Below are 18,421 nucleotides of genomic sequence, written 5' to 3' on the forward strand. Positions count from 1 at the left end.
TTTGATTTGACGCATTAACGTACAGGCTGCTGTCAGTGCGAGTCGGGGGGAGGTAAACAAGATGGCGACAACCTGAGTAGCAAGAGTAACATGAAGAGACAGAAAATGAATCTGATATACTGAGAGACCCAATTCAACCGATTGATTTACCCAGGACTGATTCACAAAGAAGAAAATAAAACAAGATCGATCCGGAACCAGGTGAGACCCGGCTCAGGAGTAAACTAGTTGTCTTGGTAACTAGCTAGCTAGCCGCTTACACTGGGATCTGAATGGCTTGTTAGCTAGCACAGCCCCGTTGAGCTCGCGTTAGCTAGATGTATCTGGTTTATTTCTCTGGTGTAACATTAAGGGATGGATTTGATGTAAGAGCTGTTGTAACATTTGCTGTTCGCTGAGCATTATGCACATCAGTCGGAAATCAATTACCGTATCATACATTGTTACCGTTGCTCCGCCGGCAAATGAGGTGAAGTCAGCTAGCGCTAATCTTAACGTAATGCTCCGTTAGCTACAGTTGTGTGACGACGTTTCGCTTATCTTCTCTAATTGTCCACAGTTTGTTTTCATTCACACTAAATTAGTTTCCGCTCTTTTAAAGTACTCTTCTTTGTTGAATTCTGGAAGGGTTGCTAAAGGTGTTTATATCGTTAACCACAAAGTGAGAGTGAATGTTTGAAAGCTAGTTCATTCAAGCTGACGTGCTATGTTAGCCTACCAGCTAGCTAACACTTAACACTATATCTTATTTTTCTTTTCAATTTATGAACTGAAGTGTTAACCGTGATTCGCATACAATTGTGCGAACTATATTTGCATAAATTATAATCTCATGATGTCTGTAATGGAACCCAGTAAAACTGACCGGCCAAGTGTTGATATCTAGACACATTGTTTACCAAAGAAGGCTTAATAAGTTAATACGCAAACAAAAGCCATGTATGCATTTTCAATCATGTTTGAATGTCCCCTTGTTTTCAGGCTCCAGGCAGTAGGAACCGTGGTGGCATGGAGGACACCTGAGGACGGTTGGACACATTGGATGGCTCAGTCGACCTCCAGGAGCCGGGCTGATACTGCTGCATGAGATTGGCTGTAGCTCTGTGCTTGGATCCAGTCCAACTGTACACACACTTATGTATCCTGAGGAATCTTATGCTATGAAGCATGGACCTTTGACAGAAATGCTGTGCTGCATGGCCTTGAAGCAGGACTTGTTGCCTTTACCTTAGGCTATATGGTATTATATTCATTTAGAAGTGATTTAGAGCTAAGCAGAATTCACTCATTTCTGATCAACTATACTTGTCATGTCACCTACGTAGTACAGAATGCACAGTATAAAGCACTAATTTGGCACTGGACCCAACAGAATCTTCACACATATTATCACCTCTTGAGAGAAAAGAGCCCTAATGTTTACAAATTGGGATTGATCCCCCACCTCCTCCCTCAGGACTCTTCTCTCTCCCATATTCAGTATTTTGTAGTTGTTCTTTATTCCATTTTCTGGAATTGAGACCCTCTGCTCAGTGCAGAAAGGTTACCAGTGGATTACTCTCCAGCAGCAATCAAAGCTATTTGCAAACGTTTTTGCACAGGAGACTTAAGTAACTGTCAGTCATGAGTCTTGACGAGCTGCATCATCTTGACTATAATCTAACTGACTATAATCTAACTGAAAGTGAACTGATGGAGATGGATACTTTCATCCACCGCATCGACTCTACAGAGGTGATCTATCAGCCACGGAGGAAGAGGGCCAAGCTGATAGGAAAGTACTTGATGGGGGATCTGCTAGGGGAGGGATCTTATGGCAAAGTGAAAGAGATGCTGGACTCGGAGACACTTTGTCGCAGGGCTGTCAAAATACTGAAGAAGAAGAAGCTGAGGAGGATTCCCAATGGAGAAGCCAATGTGAAAAAGTAAGTGTTTGCCAACCTGGTTTTTTTTTACCCTTTTTATCCCTTTTCTATCTGCACTCTGACAGTTTAAATAATAACACCAGTGTCACTGACTCATCACATGTGCAATGGGGTTTTTCAGTTTATAGTCAGTTATATGAGTTGAATACTTGACGTTAATATCAGTACATTTTTGTTTGAATAACGTTACTGAAATGTAAGGGCAGCACTCAACTGCGTAATGAGAAAGGCCCTTCATGCATGTCTGACTTTATTAACACTCCTCCATGTTCACAACTCTTAACTTACTATTACATTACTTAGTTTCAATACAAACACAAAAAAGTAATATTTTCTAATTCATCTAAATAAGCCACGTTTCTCAAATGCATCCAAAATCTCACATCATTTGAAAGAAAAAGGTCTTCTGTGACCTCTTCTGGTTTCTTGTCTTTCTGACCTTTGAACAGCATCACTGTTGAGTTTGTTTCTTTGCAAACAAACATAGTGCTGTTCTAAGAGTGTAAAAACATGGCAGGACTGCAAGAATAAAAGCTTTCGATAGTGGACGGAGGATATTCCTCTGCTTCATACATTGACTTTACATTAACTCGAGTCAGTGGCTCAACATTTTTTGCAATAACCCAGTTTGGTAAACAAGAAGCAAGAAATGTGACTACTGTAGTTAAGGAAACTCTGTCACCACAGCTAGACCTTTTCTAAAATCGATTTTCTTGTTCACTCATTACTGTAGTCAATGCAACCAAACAATGAAGTTTATCTTAAACTAATCATTTATACTAAAACTAAGCATTTTCAGCCAGTGCATTTTGACACGTTGCACGAAAATCTATCATTCATTATTTGTTTTACCTAGAAAATCACATAAATTCCTTCTTCGTTGCATGTACAGTAATACATTTTAAAATCATCAGGCTGTTGTCAGAGTTAATCAAAATCTCTTTGTTCCTGACTGTTCTGTCTCTCTCTTCGGTCTTTATGCCTCTGTGATTGGCTGTCATCTCTACATATTCAAACTTCTTGTCTGCATCCCCTGTTTCCTGATGAGTATCAGAAGTTTTAATCACACAGTAGTTTATTAAATATTACTCCAGCCGTTCGCTGCGGGCCTGTGCTAATTATAGAGGAAGCTTTAGAAAACTGTCGAAATGAGTTGGCACCGAGAGAATATGAAGAGCTGCAAGATGGCGTAAATTTTGTCCACAGTCAAAACGGCAGCGGAGAAATGGTAATAAGCTTGTTCTGATGGCTCAGCAAGAATCATTTTGTTGACATTGCATAGCCTGTATTAACAAGATATCTAGATTAACTTCACTAAGAATATCCCAGAATATTGTGTTAACCATTCAAGAAGGACAACTTAAAGGTTAAGAAATACAATATTTCACCCACTCAAGCTAGTTGGGACTCAAGGCAGCGTCAGCAGCTCGACGGCAGCAGCTGCAGTTCTCCATCAGTGCGTGGATCCCTTCACCCACAGTATTGCTTTGCACACGTTACAGTATTTGATGCGAAGTGTTGATTTGAATAAAACTGAAGTGCATCCTTGTAGAGATTTTAAAATGTTGCTGTCATAAAAAGTTGACAAGAGAAAAAAACACAAATCTATAAGCTAAGTCCAATCGCTGGTGTCCACGACACCATGGTCTTCAAGATATAAAGAAGAATTAACCTTTCAAGCGTATCTGTCAGTTGTTTTGTAAATTACCAATAAGGAGAAGCATACAATAACATTATCAAGACAGTCATTAAGGTCAGACATTAAAAAGTCCTCCTGAGAAGGTCTCTAAAAACCTATGCCGGCTTTGATTGGTGCTCCATGGCTCCAGGACTAAGACACTAGACACTGTGCATGCTGCTGTTGCTATGTTGAAAAACATCTGAAAGGAAAGCTTTGTTAGTGTTTCCAGGAATAAATGTTAGAGGTTGAAATGTTTATGGCAAAACAGAGAGGGATTCTGGAGGTAAACCCTTTTTCTCTACTGTAAGAGAGGGGAGAGTTGAGAGAGCCAAAGCTTCACCAAAATTACAGTCGATGATCAAATATTTTTCATACCTTCATTTATTTTTTCTCTTCCCCCGAGTGATGAGGGGCTTGGCCTCTGTTCTCGCTTTCCTAGTTTTTTTTTATCGTGGCTATATTTATATTTTTAGGGTTAAGCTGCAGTGGTAGACAGCATGGTTATGTCACACTGTCGATAAGGCCCCAGCAGTGCTTCTTTTATGTGTGAAGTAAATGTGTCTGCATCTGCCTCACTTGATGAAGGCCTTATGTTTCCCAGCCTGAGGAAGCTGGAGCCTGTGAAGGCCCGCCTGTGTGCGGATGCCGTAGTAGCCCCCAGCCTCCTCACTCAGCCTCTGTTTAGCATTCCTGTCTGCCAAACACTTCCTGCTTTAACAGGGTTGCTATAGGAATGGGCATGCTCATACCGGCATTGAATGAGCAATGGCACTCCTGTTTCTACGACAACACCCCAAGAAAGCCATGCCCTTGTTTGGAATGACAGGAGTGCACATGGCCAAATACCTTAAGCTAGGCACAGACTCTGGAGCAGCCCAGTGTAGAGGCGGATTTAGATCAGTTGTTGATGTTGCCGCTGTGTGCCAGAGGAGCTGCCATATCGCTGAGTGCTGAAATCCTTTCAGCTCCGCAGCCCGCAGGCTCTGAACACACAAGGTCTATCAGCACACATTTGAACTCGGACAGTGCAGATCGACTGCAGCAGTCACTGTGACTTAGTGACAGCCTCCTTTTTTACTGATTTGTTTAATGGAAACAAATCAGTGATGCTGCATGTCATCTACGCTTGTTATTCAGCTCTATAGTCAAGATGGTATATAGCTTAAATGCTGCTATTCAATGTTATGACATATTTTAATCATAGTTCTTTTTATGTGTGCATGAGTCAGCTCCCTCTTTTCTAGCAGTGATGCAGTAGTAACTGCTTGTCTGTGTCTCTGTGCTAGGAGAAGGACAAGGCCCAAAATATCTGTTTGTCAGTAGCAACACAGACTGTGTACACGGCTGAGGACTGACACAGCTCGTACACAGCAGGAGGATGAGGGACTGAAAAGCTTCAAAGTGTTTGTTGTGAGATTGTGTCAAAGTAAAAACCAGAAGAGAGATGATGCCTCGGCACTGTGTTCTTACATTTGTGGAAAAAGCAGGCTCCCTTTGCTTGCCTTTGCTTCGCACAAAACATCCAATGTAATCCCGGGTAGGTGAGGGAAATCTATTTAAATAACATTCAGGCTTGTATCTACTTAAATTCTAAATATATTCACATATTATTTCATTGATGTTGTCTGTTAAAATCCCACTTGAGTACTCAAAATGGCAACTTTCCTAACCAAAGGAAGCTCGTTCATGTGCGCTCACACTGCACTGTGATTCTCCAGACGTATGCCAGGAAAAGCATACGAAGAAAACCTCTCGTGAAACGCCATGTGCAGGCTTTGAGCCTCACACTACCACGAGAAAAGTGGAATCCACCTATGTTCATTTCACACTGTTGTAAGAGCAGCATAAGTGGAACTGCTCAGTGCAAAGCTAGTTTGTGTATGAAAGATTCCCGATCGATGAATCAATGTATGCATGTCTTCATCTCGATTCATCATTACACTTAGGCCTGGCCTAATTGAAAGTGCAGTTTATGTGTTTATGTGCTGTTGGTCGTACTAGAGAAGTGTAAATTGCTTTTCTAAGCAATCGGTGAATAACCACAAAATGGACATTGCATTACATAATTCCCCCATGATGTTCAGCTACTGCTAATGAAATGGTGTTACTGGCAGTGTAATGTAGCAGTAAGCCGAATTGAATCTCAATCTAATCACAAGATTGTCCTTTCCTAATGGTTGAAAAGCCGTATTATTTCCTGTGTGGATGTTAGTGTGTCAGTGGTTTGCACTTTGTGCTCCTCCTCTTCAGTTGTAATTCATTAGCGTCTCCTCTCACAGCTCTCTGATGAATGTTGGGTCTCCTGGGTGTCTTACCATGCCGATGATTTAAACCTCTTCTCCTCGCGTAGCAACGAGATCTGTCAGGTTATCTCTCTTTATGAGACCAGTGTAATTGATTTCTGCTGCACTCAGACAATATAAAGTCTTACAGTATCATCCCTGTAAGTCTGAGCGGAGTCTCATATCTGTCTTTATTCTGAATGTAATGGATCCACAAATGTACTCCACTGTATGGTGAAAGTGTTTGCTCGTGTTGGTGTCGATGTACTGGACTATGTCTTACGTTGGTTTTACTCATCAAACACAGGCCCGTATTTGTTTATATCGCTCTCACTTTTTTAAATAATGTTTTGCATGTGCTCTGTTCTTGTGTCACTTTCTAGGGAGATTCAGCTGCTAAGAAGGCTCCAACACAAGAATGTGATTCAGTTGGTGGACGTGCTCTACAATGAAGAGAAGCAGAAAATATATCCTTGCAGAGTAAACTAGATTCCACAAGAGTTGATTTTAAATGTTTGATGACTCGAGATGTTAGGTTTTATTGTTACTGTTTGCCATTTAGCAACTTCTTAACTGGCTCTCTTTATTAAAGGAACTATTTGTTTGCTTTGGCCCCTTAACTCCTAACTTACGTATATGGTGATGGAGTATTGCGTTTGTGGGATGCAAGAAATGCTGGACAGTGTCCCCGAAAAAAGGTTTCCATTATTTCAATCTCACGGGTAAGTATCTTGTTTTCCTCTCTGCTCAGTCTCTCTGCTATATTTAGATGGACGCTCTTTTGCAGTCACTGCTCCAGGCCTAAGTTTAGACCCAAGACTGCAGGGCCTCTGCCGTTAAAATAACTGACCGTAGATTGTGCGAATGTGTGGTTGCTGCTGGAGACCACTGAGGATAAATTAATAACGGATGAAGATATGACAGCAGTGATAAATGTCTTCATCTGCCAATTCCCTTTGACAACTTACAGTATGAAACACTTCCTACCTTTTTGAATCCTGTGTTTTTCTTTCAGGTACTTTAGCCAACTCTTAGATGGCCTTGAATATTTGCACAGCCAGGGAATAGTTCACAAAGACATTAAACCAGGGAATCTGCTGCTGACCACAGACGGGGCACTAAAGATCTCCGACCTGGGAGTAGCAGAGGTGAGCTTGTGATGCATCATCGTGTTGTTTACCATCCAGGGGGAATAATACTTTTCTTTGTGGTTCAAGGTTCTTTATTGTCAAACTAACATAGCTACAGAGTAGGGCTGCACGATATTGAAAAAAACTGACATTGCGATATTCTTTTCCCCTGCGATATATATTGCGTTTTATTTAACTATATTTAACCGGATGAAGGATTTTAGTCACGGACGTCTGGATCTTAACTGGTTGACTCATCAAACCTTAAGTCATGATCTAACATGTCATGATAATGCATGTTGCTTATCCTCAAATAAGGGGGTTCATCTGTGAATGAAGAAGAGTGGTGTCTAGAAGGGATCCAAGAGATTAAACGTATTACATTCAACTATAGGAAGCTTCATTATCACATTAGGGAATTAACATACATAGGTCATTTCACTTTTTATTCCACAATTAAAACCTTTTTTGTGCAAATAGCAGCAAAGTAGTGGACATCTTTTAAACAACATTATACAAATAAAATTAAGAACAGCTATACACCAGCTCCTTTATGCCGTTTTGAACCTTTCTCATATGGTGTAACACCGGTAAAGGCATCTGAAATAGTTGTTTGGTGTGCATGCAGACTCAGAGCCTGCATGTCACTCCACTCAAGTACCCCTGACATGAGACCCCCGCAAGTATTCCTTTTGTATCAGGAAAAGAATTGTAACATGACGTGTTTCAGTTAATTTACCTACTTAATATCGAACGCCCTAAAAAATAAATTAAGAAAATCGAACGTCCCTGCGATGTGAATATCGCCATGACACGGTATATCGTTCAGCCCTACTACAGAGTAATTACGTCGTTGAAAATCTTAGGTCACAGGCTTCTCCAACAATGCAACACAATAATACAGATAAGCAGACAATACTAAAGCAATATTAAAATATACTATATTAAAAGTAATACAAAAGAAAAATAGTTTTAAAAAAGTGGAATAGTGCAATACGAGTCTATTTACAAGTTATTGGAATGATATATTAGATAATAGATACATGGTTGGTGGTTTTCGCTACAATGCATGATCTGTTTGGTATTTCGAGCCAAACACTTCAGAGACATGTTTTGTATATATCTGAGACCTATAATACTTTTTAAGTTGATAAATCGACACAAATCAGTTAGTGTTTCCTACTTAGTGAAAGAAAAGGATGAGTGTAAAATACATTTTGCCGGCATGTTTCAGTCTATTCTGTGATTCATTTTATGATTGAGGTTCTACGGTGTATATACTGTTGCTAAAGAAAGAAATGGTAACACATTTTAAAGCCATTTCATAATTCCTATTTGTGGTTATAGAGAAACACTAACTCAAACTTTGACTAATGTTATTAATTCTATATGTTTTAGGCCCTTCACCCGTTTGCAGAGGACGACACATGTCGCACCAGTCAGGGCTCTCCGGCCTTCCAGCCCCCAGAGATCGCCAACGGACTGGACACCTTTTCAGGGTTTAAAGTGGACATTTGGTCTGCTGGAGTAACACTGTGAGTAGTCAGAGCCTCAGGTCGCTCCGGTTCTCTGAGAATATTTATAATCATGGCATTTTAAAGGCTCGATTACAGACAGAAGATTTACTTAGTTGTCTTAATATCTGAAAGAATTAGACTTTGATAGTATTTATTAGATTTCCATAGAAGGCTTTTGCTAGTCCTTTTCTAGAGAGTCCAAAGAGCAGGGCAGCAGGAAAACATTTCTGTCAGCAGTTTGTAACAATTTAGATGTGCTGATAGATGCTCAATGATTTTGAAGTACCTTGAGACCACTTGAATGTTCCGCCCGTGAGAACCCTGATGTAGGATTGTTAAGTAGTGTGGTTTTAAAGTGATACTATCGTGTTCTCAATTAACATTTTCCTATTTTGAGATACACTTACTGTATTTGCTGATTGCCTCCAACCATTCAGATACAACATTACAACAAGTCTGTATCCATTTGAGGGAGACAACATCTATAAGCTATTTGAGAACATTGGAAAAGGAGACTACACTGTTCCCGAGGAGTGTGGACCCCTCCTGTCGGACCTGCTGCAAGGTGAGTGTGAAATCTCAAGTCCCCGGCTCCTCCAACTACGCAACATAAACAAATGTATGACATCAATCCCATTAGGGCAGAATACAAATAAAATAGTGGGAGATGATGATGCAAGGGACCAATGTGCAAGAAGTAAGCTCAACAAATGTAATACTGTACAGTGGAATAAAATACTGCTTATTGTAACGATAAATAAATATGTGCTGTAAAATGGATTCTGCATTGGACCCATCCCAGTATTAGGAGCAGTGGGCAGCCTCTATGTACAGGACGGTGCTTTGCTCAGAGGCACCTCGATAGTAGTAATAGTACTTGGTCGTTCTGACACTTGACCCGGTGACCTTCTGGTTCCCAAGTCCCTCTCTGAGCCACCAGCGCCCCACTGATTGCAATCAGTGAAAGCATACATTCTTCATACATATCGAAGAAAGAACCGTTACCTTATACTGTATGTATGTGTTTACCTCTTATAGATTCAACTACTTTTATAATCAAACAATATGTATGTATTTCTACAAAACTATTTAGAAATCAGCATTTTCACAAGAATATAAAAGTGTGAGTGTTGCATTATGTCTATCCATAGTATGGAGCACATAAGGCCAAATCATACTTTCTCATCAAGGTGTTGCCATGGTTGCATACTTATGCCGTATTGGATTATTCATAATAGGATTAATCCATTGAGTGTTGTATTATGAAGCAGATGACTGTGTCATGCATCATCAGGCCTCTTCATTAATGCCAGTGAAAAGGGTTGCTTTTAGAATTTAGTTTGTGTCGCGTTACAGGAAAAAAGTCTATTGCAGTAAAGTACATTTTAAGGTGTTAGGGTTCAAGCATGAAGAGTGAGCAGAAATATCAAAACAGGTCGTCCAGTCGGTGATCTGAACAGTGATCTCTTCTGTGTGCATCCATTAGGTGGTGCTGTGACACTGAGAGTCACTGTGACTTCTCCTTATGTGAGTTTTCCTCTCCGAACTGTAGAAATCCCTCCAGCTGTTGACGTAGTTTCCATTGATCTGGAGCCAGCAGCAGAATACTAAGCACTGCATAGTCAGGCGTTGCTTTTCTGGACTGGAATGCTGCAATGCCCCGGCTCCTTGTAAAAGAGAGAGTCTTTTACAGTGAAACATATAATCGGCTGAATGGAGGCCTAATCCAAAAAGAATGTTGGGGAGATTATGTTTGCACCGATTTATGAAATAATGAAGCTAAATGCCTCGCAGTCTGGCTTGTTACCCATCTTTGTTATTTGACTTGACTTGGTGTTACATGGAGGGGTTTTTAACGAGGGCCGCGAATGAATGAGAAATGCCACATTCTGGTTCTGTTATAACTCACAAGCCTTCATCGCCCATTTTGTGTGAGCGCGTGACGTCTGCGTGTTTGATGACGCAGCACCTGGGAGATAGTCAGTGCATAATTACACGGTCTAAAATAAGCCCAGAGCCACAAAAGGTGTCCTTCAGCAGGCGAAGCACTACTATCAGCACTCTGCACGCCTGCTGGGAGACAATTACATGATGAGGTCCGGATGGGCACTGCATCACTGCCGCCTTTTCACCCTGACACTGCTTTTCTCACCCGTTCAGCCCACATGGTGATACTTAAGGGACAACATCTTCATTATATTGCTACAGCTGTTATGCTTCTCATATTGGTGTTTCCTTACAGTACCTCATTGACTCTTTCAGCTTTGGTGGGATGCCTTGACTCGCAGTGATTCATGAGATTAATGTGCATCAATTAATAAATGAGTTTATCATCTGTCAGGCTGTTAATCCCCCACTCACTGCTGCAGCCTCCTACCAGTGTAGGTCAACCACCTCACAGGAAGAGGATGTGTGTTTTTATGATTGTTGTGATTGAATTGACCTTTTGTAATGTTTGTTTTTCAGGAATGCTGGAGTACGACCCCGCGAAGAGGTTTTCCATACAGCACATAAGGCAACATAAGTGAGTGACTTCGTACATTGCATTAATTATCCCATGTACAATATTTATTTGCCGATAAACAACATGCTTAGACTCTTCAGCACTTGTTTTTTTGCATTTACATTTTCATTTTCGCCTTTTCGCTTCTAGCTGGGTGCGTAAGAAACACCCTCCGACTGAGCCCCCCGTGCCCATCCCTGCCAACGCAGAGAGCAGGGATCCCTGGAGGAGTATGACGGTGGTGCCCTACCTGGAGGATCTGCACGGCTACACCGAGGAGGACGATGACGAGCTCTATGACCAAGAGGATGAGATCATATACACTCAGGACTTCACGGTGCCAGGTGAGGGTGAGCTCAGACCTTCCTTACAGCGGGACTCAAGACGGATTTAGATGTTATTCTCCCTGTATTGAGCAGTATGAGAGCAATCTGTGTCTTTAAGGGTTGTTTTCGGTTACTCCTCTATTGTTTCTGTTTCGACTTTGAAGGACAAGAAACTGTCTGTTTGTCTTTATCTGGGTTTTGTCTAAACCAGGTAAGGGGTAACAGAAAAGTTGTACTTTCGGCATGGCCCTTGTACTAAAATGCAGATTTTTAAGTGATGCCAGAAAACAATATTTTAGTTGTCAATAACGCTACAGTTACTCCAAAAATATTTAAATCGTGTCAAATGTATCGTCCATCAGATGGCAAAAACAGCTTTGTGCTTACGGAGCTCGGATGTTGTGTTGTTGTTAACGTCCACGGCGTCATGTTCTTTCGAGAATTGATGTATCTCATGTATAAGATCAGCACCACAGTATTGCCCTCATACTATATTTGTCTAGAAAAAACCCTGTTTATTGTCCTTAATAATGTGTTACAGAAAGATCGCCAGTTGTTGCAATGTTCTGTCTCTGTTGTTTTATGAACAGGTAGATTGTTGGCTACAGATGGTCCAATTGTTAGACCCACCTACCAAGCTGTGATTGGTTGACACCTATTAAACAATCTGTGCGCAGGGCTTAGATGTGAAAATAGATCTACAGGTCTGGAACAAAATAGACTTCATGTTGAATTTCGTTTACTGTTGTTGTGAACTGTGTGTACAAACCTTTTTGATCAGTGTGTTCACTGACTGCTGAATAGATCTTTATTTTCCATTTAATTTGTTCCCCAACTCTTCTTTTATCTTTTAAGAATGCAGATCCTTTATATGTTGCTAGGCAACAGCTGGTAATAATACATGCGGTAGTCGGGTATCTAGAAGTGTTGCCCCACATAAGACCCAAGCGGAGCTGCAGAGCTGTGAATGAAGTGATCTAAAAATAGTCCAGTGAGATGGTTTAGGTGTGGGAGTATGAATGGTTTCCAGGGTTCACTCCCACATGATGCTCCATGTGAATGAAGGGATAGAGCGTATGGAGAATGAAACAACAGTATGACCTGATGATTCTCTAAAGCAGTATCTACATCTCACTGCTTTTAATCTCTTTACGGTGTTACTGCTTTTGCAGTCATTTAAAGTGTCCCTCAGCTCCAGTTGCACGCACGCACACACACACACACACACACACACACACACACACACACACACACACACACACACACACACACGCACACGCACACACCTCTGCACTTTCCAGTAAGGGCATCTTTCTCAGTTGATCACCTCTGGTTGTTATTTGTCTTGTTTCTCATGGTTGGTTATCTGACCTGACATTTAGCTGGTGCTGTTGACAAATTAGCTTTGTTTTCAAAGGTCCCTTATTAGGACACTGGTTTATAGTTCTTACAGTTGTAGTGATTTTCATCCATGAAATCCTTCACAGTGTGCACACTCATTACCTCGCGCTGACTCAATGAAGCAGTCAGCACTTGGGAATCTGTGATGGATTGGTTTTGTTGTGCGTGTGTTTTTAGGACAAGTGGAGGAGGAAGATGTGTACGAGGGGCACGCAGACCACAGTCCAGCTCTAGCCAAGCCAGCGTGTGTGAACGGGACAGAGGGGGGATCTCTGAACAGCAAGGCCAAAGCCGAACGCCGGTCCTCCTCTTCATCAAACCCCTCTCGTAAAGGAGTCTCCACAGCCAGCAAGATCCGCAAGCTCTCCACCTGCAAACAGCAATGACCCACTCCTCTTCCTCCCTCGGCAACAACCCTCCTGGTGAGTGTGGAGACTAAAGAGCTGTCTGAGAGTATATGATATCATTAATTGGTGTAAATCAAATATGAAAATCTACATTTGACTGGAAAGGGTCTGTCTCGCCTCGGCCCATCCACTTTATATACGACAGAAGCCCTACAACATCACTTTTGAAAGAGAAATGTAAAATTGGGTCTAGCTGACCATGGAATTCATTCAATGTATTTGAATTCAATATGAACTTCTTTGAAGTGATGTAAACAAACCACGTATCAATCAGCTGGACTCTTGAGGAGATTGTCAGCTCCTTGGCGACCCTCCCCCCTGCTGCCACTTTATTGAGGTTTTGGTTTGAAAAATGAGTTGGTGTTGTATAAATGACTCTTCATTTCTACTTCACAAATCAGCCGGTCCATGCAATGCTTTCCATGCACGCAAAACAAATAAAAGAAAACCGAAGAAAGGTTACCCTGCATCAGGCGCTGCCAGTTATGACATTCCAATTGATAACAATGACATCAGATTGATGTTGTTGCTGTGCTTACTGGCACCGTAACCTGTGGAGACACAGTTTCATAGACATTATCTGCATAAATTAATAATAATAATAATTCATTGCATTTATTAGAGCGCTTTTCTGAATGCTCAAAGCGCTTTACATTTCATATTACAGTTATCAGACCTGTAACAGTGAATACTGTGGACAATACCCACAGGAGCAAATGATATAGTATATGTGACCCGCTCTATCCAAATCAGGCGGAAGTCGCAACGGCTCATTTAAAAATAAACGTGGATTTGCATTAAAAAAAATGTTTTTCGGGATTCGGGTGTTTGATTTTAAATAAACAAAGTCTTGGCTTTCAGAATATGAAACTTTTATTTCCAAAATCACACGATAAATATGTTTTTGAATCTTGTAAAGGGAAGATGACAGCTCTCACTCGCCGTTCTGCTGTTCCTTAGCGCCGCCCCCCCTCCCTCCGGCTGACATTATGAATGTAAGCGTAGAGCAGGGGTGGGGAACCTTTTTTCTCTCAACGGCCATTTCAATTTTTACAACATCCTTCGAGGGCCGTACAAATTATTGAACTCAACGTTTGCTTAAAAAACTCAAATCACAGCCCATTCATTTCGCCTTTCTTTCATGCTGTGCAAAGAAAAAGCAACCTCTTAATCCAGATATTTGACCATGACCCGCGCATTCATGCACCGTGGCATGACCACCAAAACAGAAAGATATGGACACAAGATGTGTGCAAATGTATTAAGTTTCATATCCATGTGGACATGATTTAAGTGGGGTGGGGGGGGCGGATCTAACCTCATCTAGGGGGGTTTGGGGTCATGCACCACCAGGAAGATTTTTTTTAAATGTTGAAGTTAAAAGCATCAATCTGGTGCACTTTGAGAGCAACATGAAGAGATCTATGGATACATCTCTCAACACCCATATGAAACAGAACAGTAAGCAGATTTTTTTCTTTATGGATATTTTACAAATCACTCCCCTTTTAAACTGTATTCTTGTTTATTAATAACAACTTTTTTTTACTGTCATATTAGTATTGTATACCTGTTTACTTTATTCTCTTATTTTTCTATAACTATAATGATCATATAAAGATGTGCCTTTACCTCACTGGTTGGAGAAAAAGCTTCTTATATTCGTTAGCATAGCTAGCTAACCAGATGCTAATAAAGTTATTGACTGTATGATCAGTATGACAGATGAACAGATCGCCACTGGGCTTTCAACTAAAGATACAGCCACGCAAAAACTGCGGCATGTGTACGGCTCCTTATGGGTACTGCAATTTGTGAAGTCCCGGCCCGGAGCCGCGTTCTGGTGCTCTCCGTTAGAACTACACTCCTGTCAGACGAGACATATACCACGTGATGACACGTTAGGCTCGTGTTGTGTTCAAGGACCCTGACCTTGGCCAGGAAAAACAAGGTTGTTTAATTATTTTGCGGTCTAGATTTCTTGAAATTTTTATTTTTTGCGTGTGTTTATAAATTACCTCGAGGGCCGTACCAAATGGTTTCGAGGGCCGTATACGGACCGGAGGCCGGAGGTTCCCCACCCCTGGCGTAGCGTAATCATAAATAACACGGCAGGGTCCGTTAGTTTGATTTCATCTGATTTCAAATAAACAGTCTTGGCTTTCAGAATATTAAACTTGTTTCGGCGAATTCAGATAATAAATACAACTTTGAAGCTTGTAACGGCATAATTCCAAGCGGAGAACGGAGTAACTTGACGTCACAGCAGGCATAAGAACAGCCGGTGTTTCTCGTGAGGGTTTTCCCCGGGAAACAAACACAATGCACACAAACGCAAAAATACACAAACACACACGTATACACACACACACTCGCGAGCTTCCCCCAGACCAGTAATCCAAACGGAAAAATATCTTCCCTCCGTAGTATTTTGATCATTTGCTAATAATCAATCAGATTGATGGATTCCAGAGAAGAGGACACTTTGAAGGCGTTTTTCTCAAAATGATGACTCGGTGACAGTCATTATATAATGTGACATATTTTGCTTAATATTTGGAGTACAAAAACAATCCTGATATCATTAGAAAGAGGAAGCTCCTATTTCTAACAGTGTACAACTCAAAATGTGTCTTCGGGTCAATGCGACTGATTTCGATGGAGCAGGTCACATATATTATTATTAAATAGAAGAAAGAATAATCTGACGTCATGTGTTGCCACCCACTGCTAGTAGACTATTAAGAAAAGGTGTGAATTGTGCTTCAGCAGTGCTTGGAAGAAACCTTTCCATACAGCAGACAGAGGGAAAAGATTAAGATAACCCCGGCAGGAGAGCAGATGAAATGATAGGAGGGATGTGTTGAGAATGCGTTAGAACAGACAGAGATGCAAAGACGAGTATCAGTGAAGAAGGAAGAGAGGCAGAGGAAATCAGGGAGGAGGGGGCGAGTCTACGTTTATATTCAGAAAGCAGTGCTCTGACTCACCACCCACACATGGAGGCTTGCCATACAGTCCCAGAAACCACATCTGGACTGGTCCGGTCTGGAAGCATCAGTCTTTTTCTCTCTGTTTGGATTCTTTAGCCTTCAGGGGTTCGTCGGCGTCCCTCATTCAAGCTGAGATTCATGCTGAAGCGTACGCAGACTTTTTAACAGGTTGTCTCCTCCTTTCTTCCCAGTTACCACCCACAGTTTGCTCTTTCAATCTCTCGCACATACAAACCAGTCACGGTGTGAGGCTGTTTGTCATGAGTGCAGTGCAGAGGAGATGCTGTGTATTCATTTGTTCAGGCGATGACTCACTGTGGATGAGATCAAGTGGGCTGTGGGATGTTTGTCTCTCTCTTTGCCTCAGTGGAGATGAATCTTTCCCTGTTAACAGCCCCAATTTGTACTCTCTTGTAATATAAAAGAAACATTTTTCTCACCAAAATTGACACATTATATGCAGGGAAACATTCCTAAAGATACCTGATCAACTCTTTCTTTTTGCCAGTAGTTGAGTATACCTTACTGCTATCTTTTCTGGCGTTCAACAGCACAAATGCACATGAAGCATGGTTAGTGCAACGGCTAAACAAATACATAAATAGAAAACGTAACAGAAAGCGAATCCTAATGCAGTTAAATATTCAATGTCCAGGCAAGAACTTTGGTTTGTTCCTTTATTGTCTTGTATTCCAATAATGCACATATACAGAACAGTTGTTTCACGGATGCCTTTCCTGTGGCTTCTCCTGTAGCATATCCTATGTTCCCTGATCAAAAACCATATGCTCGTCTGGTGCGCCAATCCCACCACCACCTGCTTCAAATGTATACTAATCACCTGGGGCCTCATTTATAAAGGGATATACGCTCAAAAGATGGCGTACACCAGTTTCTACGCAATGTTTGCGATTTGATCAAATACTAACTTGACGGGAAAACGTGCGGTCCTCCACGCAAACTCCAACCCATGCGTACGCACTAAGCAGAAAAATGGAAGGGACGAGAAACTGCGACACCGGCTGAAGGAAGAATGGAGAGAAATATGTGGAAATAATACCATAAATAAAATGTTACCTCTCATCTATCATATATGAAGAATTCATTTTCAAACATTGATTAAAGCCAATCTTAAAATGATTTAACAAACGCCTGTTTGAGACTCCTCAGTGCACACAAAAACATAACTGGGAGAAATAAATAAATACAGATATGTTATTTAAAACCACCTCGAATATCCAATCCAACTTTATTTATATAGCACTTTAACACCTTCAGACCAAAGTGTTGTACAGAGATAAGCTCACACAACATAAAATAAATACATTTAAAATAAAAAATACAAACATATGTTGTGTTAATGTTATGAAATGTTTTCTCATAAATGATGCGGCAAGTAGGAGGACAGAATTACGTCCAAACGAGCATGGTTTTATATACTATCATGTTTAATCGTGTTTTATGCAGTTTGCCAAGACTTGATAAGTCGCTTGTAAAACACAGGAGGTATGGAAACTAAGAGCACCATATGTGGTCAATTGTACAGCTAATATAACAACACATTAGTTGCATTTCCTTTAACTGGTGGATTATGGATATATAGTTGCTGATCGAAAGCTGGAACACAAACCACCAAATACAAAAAAAATAATTCAGATCCAGTCGTCATGACTCCACTCCGGAGGGACTCCCCGATCATTTCTTAGAGTTTCTCATGAAGGGGGTGTCTCCTGTCCCCAGTACAAACACACTGCCTGAGGAAGGCTATGTGTATTTTTTTTGTCATTAACCTTTTTCGGACCACTTATTTATTTATTTTGGTGACGATCCGACCTCCATGCTGCTACTCTGGTTCAAACTGCATCCACCAAACAATATGATTTATCTCCACCTCCCCAAAATAACCAAAATCTGACACGGTGTGAGATGTCTTTTCTACTGTTCAGTTGTCATTTCCTGCGATCTTCCTCATGCAGTCAGTCAAAATGAATGAATGGGCGTTTCTTGGACTATTTATAGGCTAATATGGGCGTTACGTGAAGCCCGCAAAAGCTGCACCGCATTTCGAGTCGGTTGTGATTTATAAAGGGATGAGTTTTATTTTGTTTCGCTTGAGTTTGAATGAAGTGTGTCATACGAAGTGTAGCGAGAGAAAATGACTGTTTCTGTCAAAGGATGCTTTGAAGACAGCATATGAATCATACATTTTTTACGTTAATAAATTCTACTTATTGTCCACATCTGTATTTATTTTAC

General features: G+C 41.0%; 1 protein-coding gene across 2 annotated transcripts in view; it reads left to right on the plus strand.

Moving 5' to 3' along the window:
* The window catches only part of stk11 (serine/threonine kinase 11), a 19,362-nt gene continuing 941 nt past the window's right edge, over positions 1 to 18,421 (plus strand). Inside the window, exons 1-10 of one of the 2 annotated variants that reach the window (XM_079648301.1) lie at positions 1 to 201; positions 982 to 1,925; positions 6,272 to 6,355; positions 6,521 to 6,610; positions 6,904 to 7,036; positions 8,417 to 8,553; positions 8,973 to 9,100; positions 11,002 to 11,059; positions 11,189 to 11,388; positions 12,943 to 13,187. In XM_079648301.1, the coding sequence (XP_079504427.1) occupies positions 1,624 to 1,925; positions 6,272 to 6,355; positions 6,521 to 6,610; positions 6,904 to 7,036; positions 8,417 to 8,553; positions 8,973 to 9,100; positions 11,002 to 11,059; positions 11,189 to 11,388; positions 12,943 to 13,151 (1,341 nt within the window). In that variant the 5' untranslated portion in view covers positions 1 to 201; positions 982 to 1,623 and the 3' untranslated portion in view covers positions 13,152 to 13,187. The remainder of the gene's footprint in view (positions 202 to 981; positions 1,926 to 6,271; positions 6,356 to 6,520; positions 6,611 to 6,903; positions 7,037 to 8,416; positions 8,554 to 8,972; positions 9,101 to 11,001; positions 11,060 to 11,188; positions 11,389 to 12,942; positions 13,188 to 18,421) is intronic. The other variant, XM_079648302.1, reaches the window with a different exon arrangement.

This window comes from Notothenia rossii (genome assembly GCF_949606895.1).
Source record: "Notothenia rossii genome assembly, chromosome: 9".
NCBI lineage: Eukaryota > Metazoa > Chordata > Actinopteri > Perciformes > Nototheniidae > Notothenia > Notothenia rossii.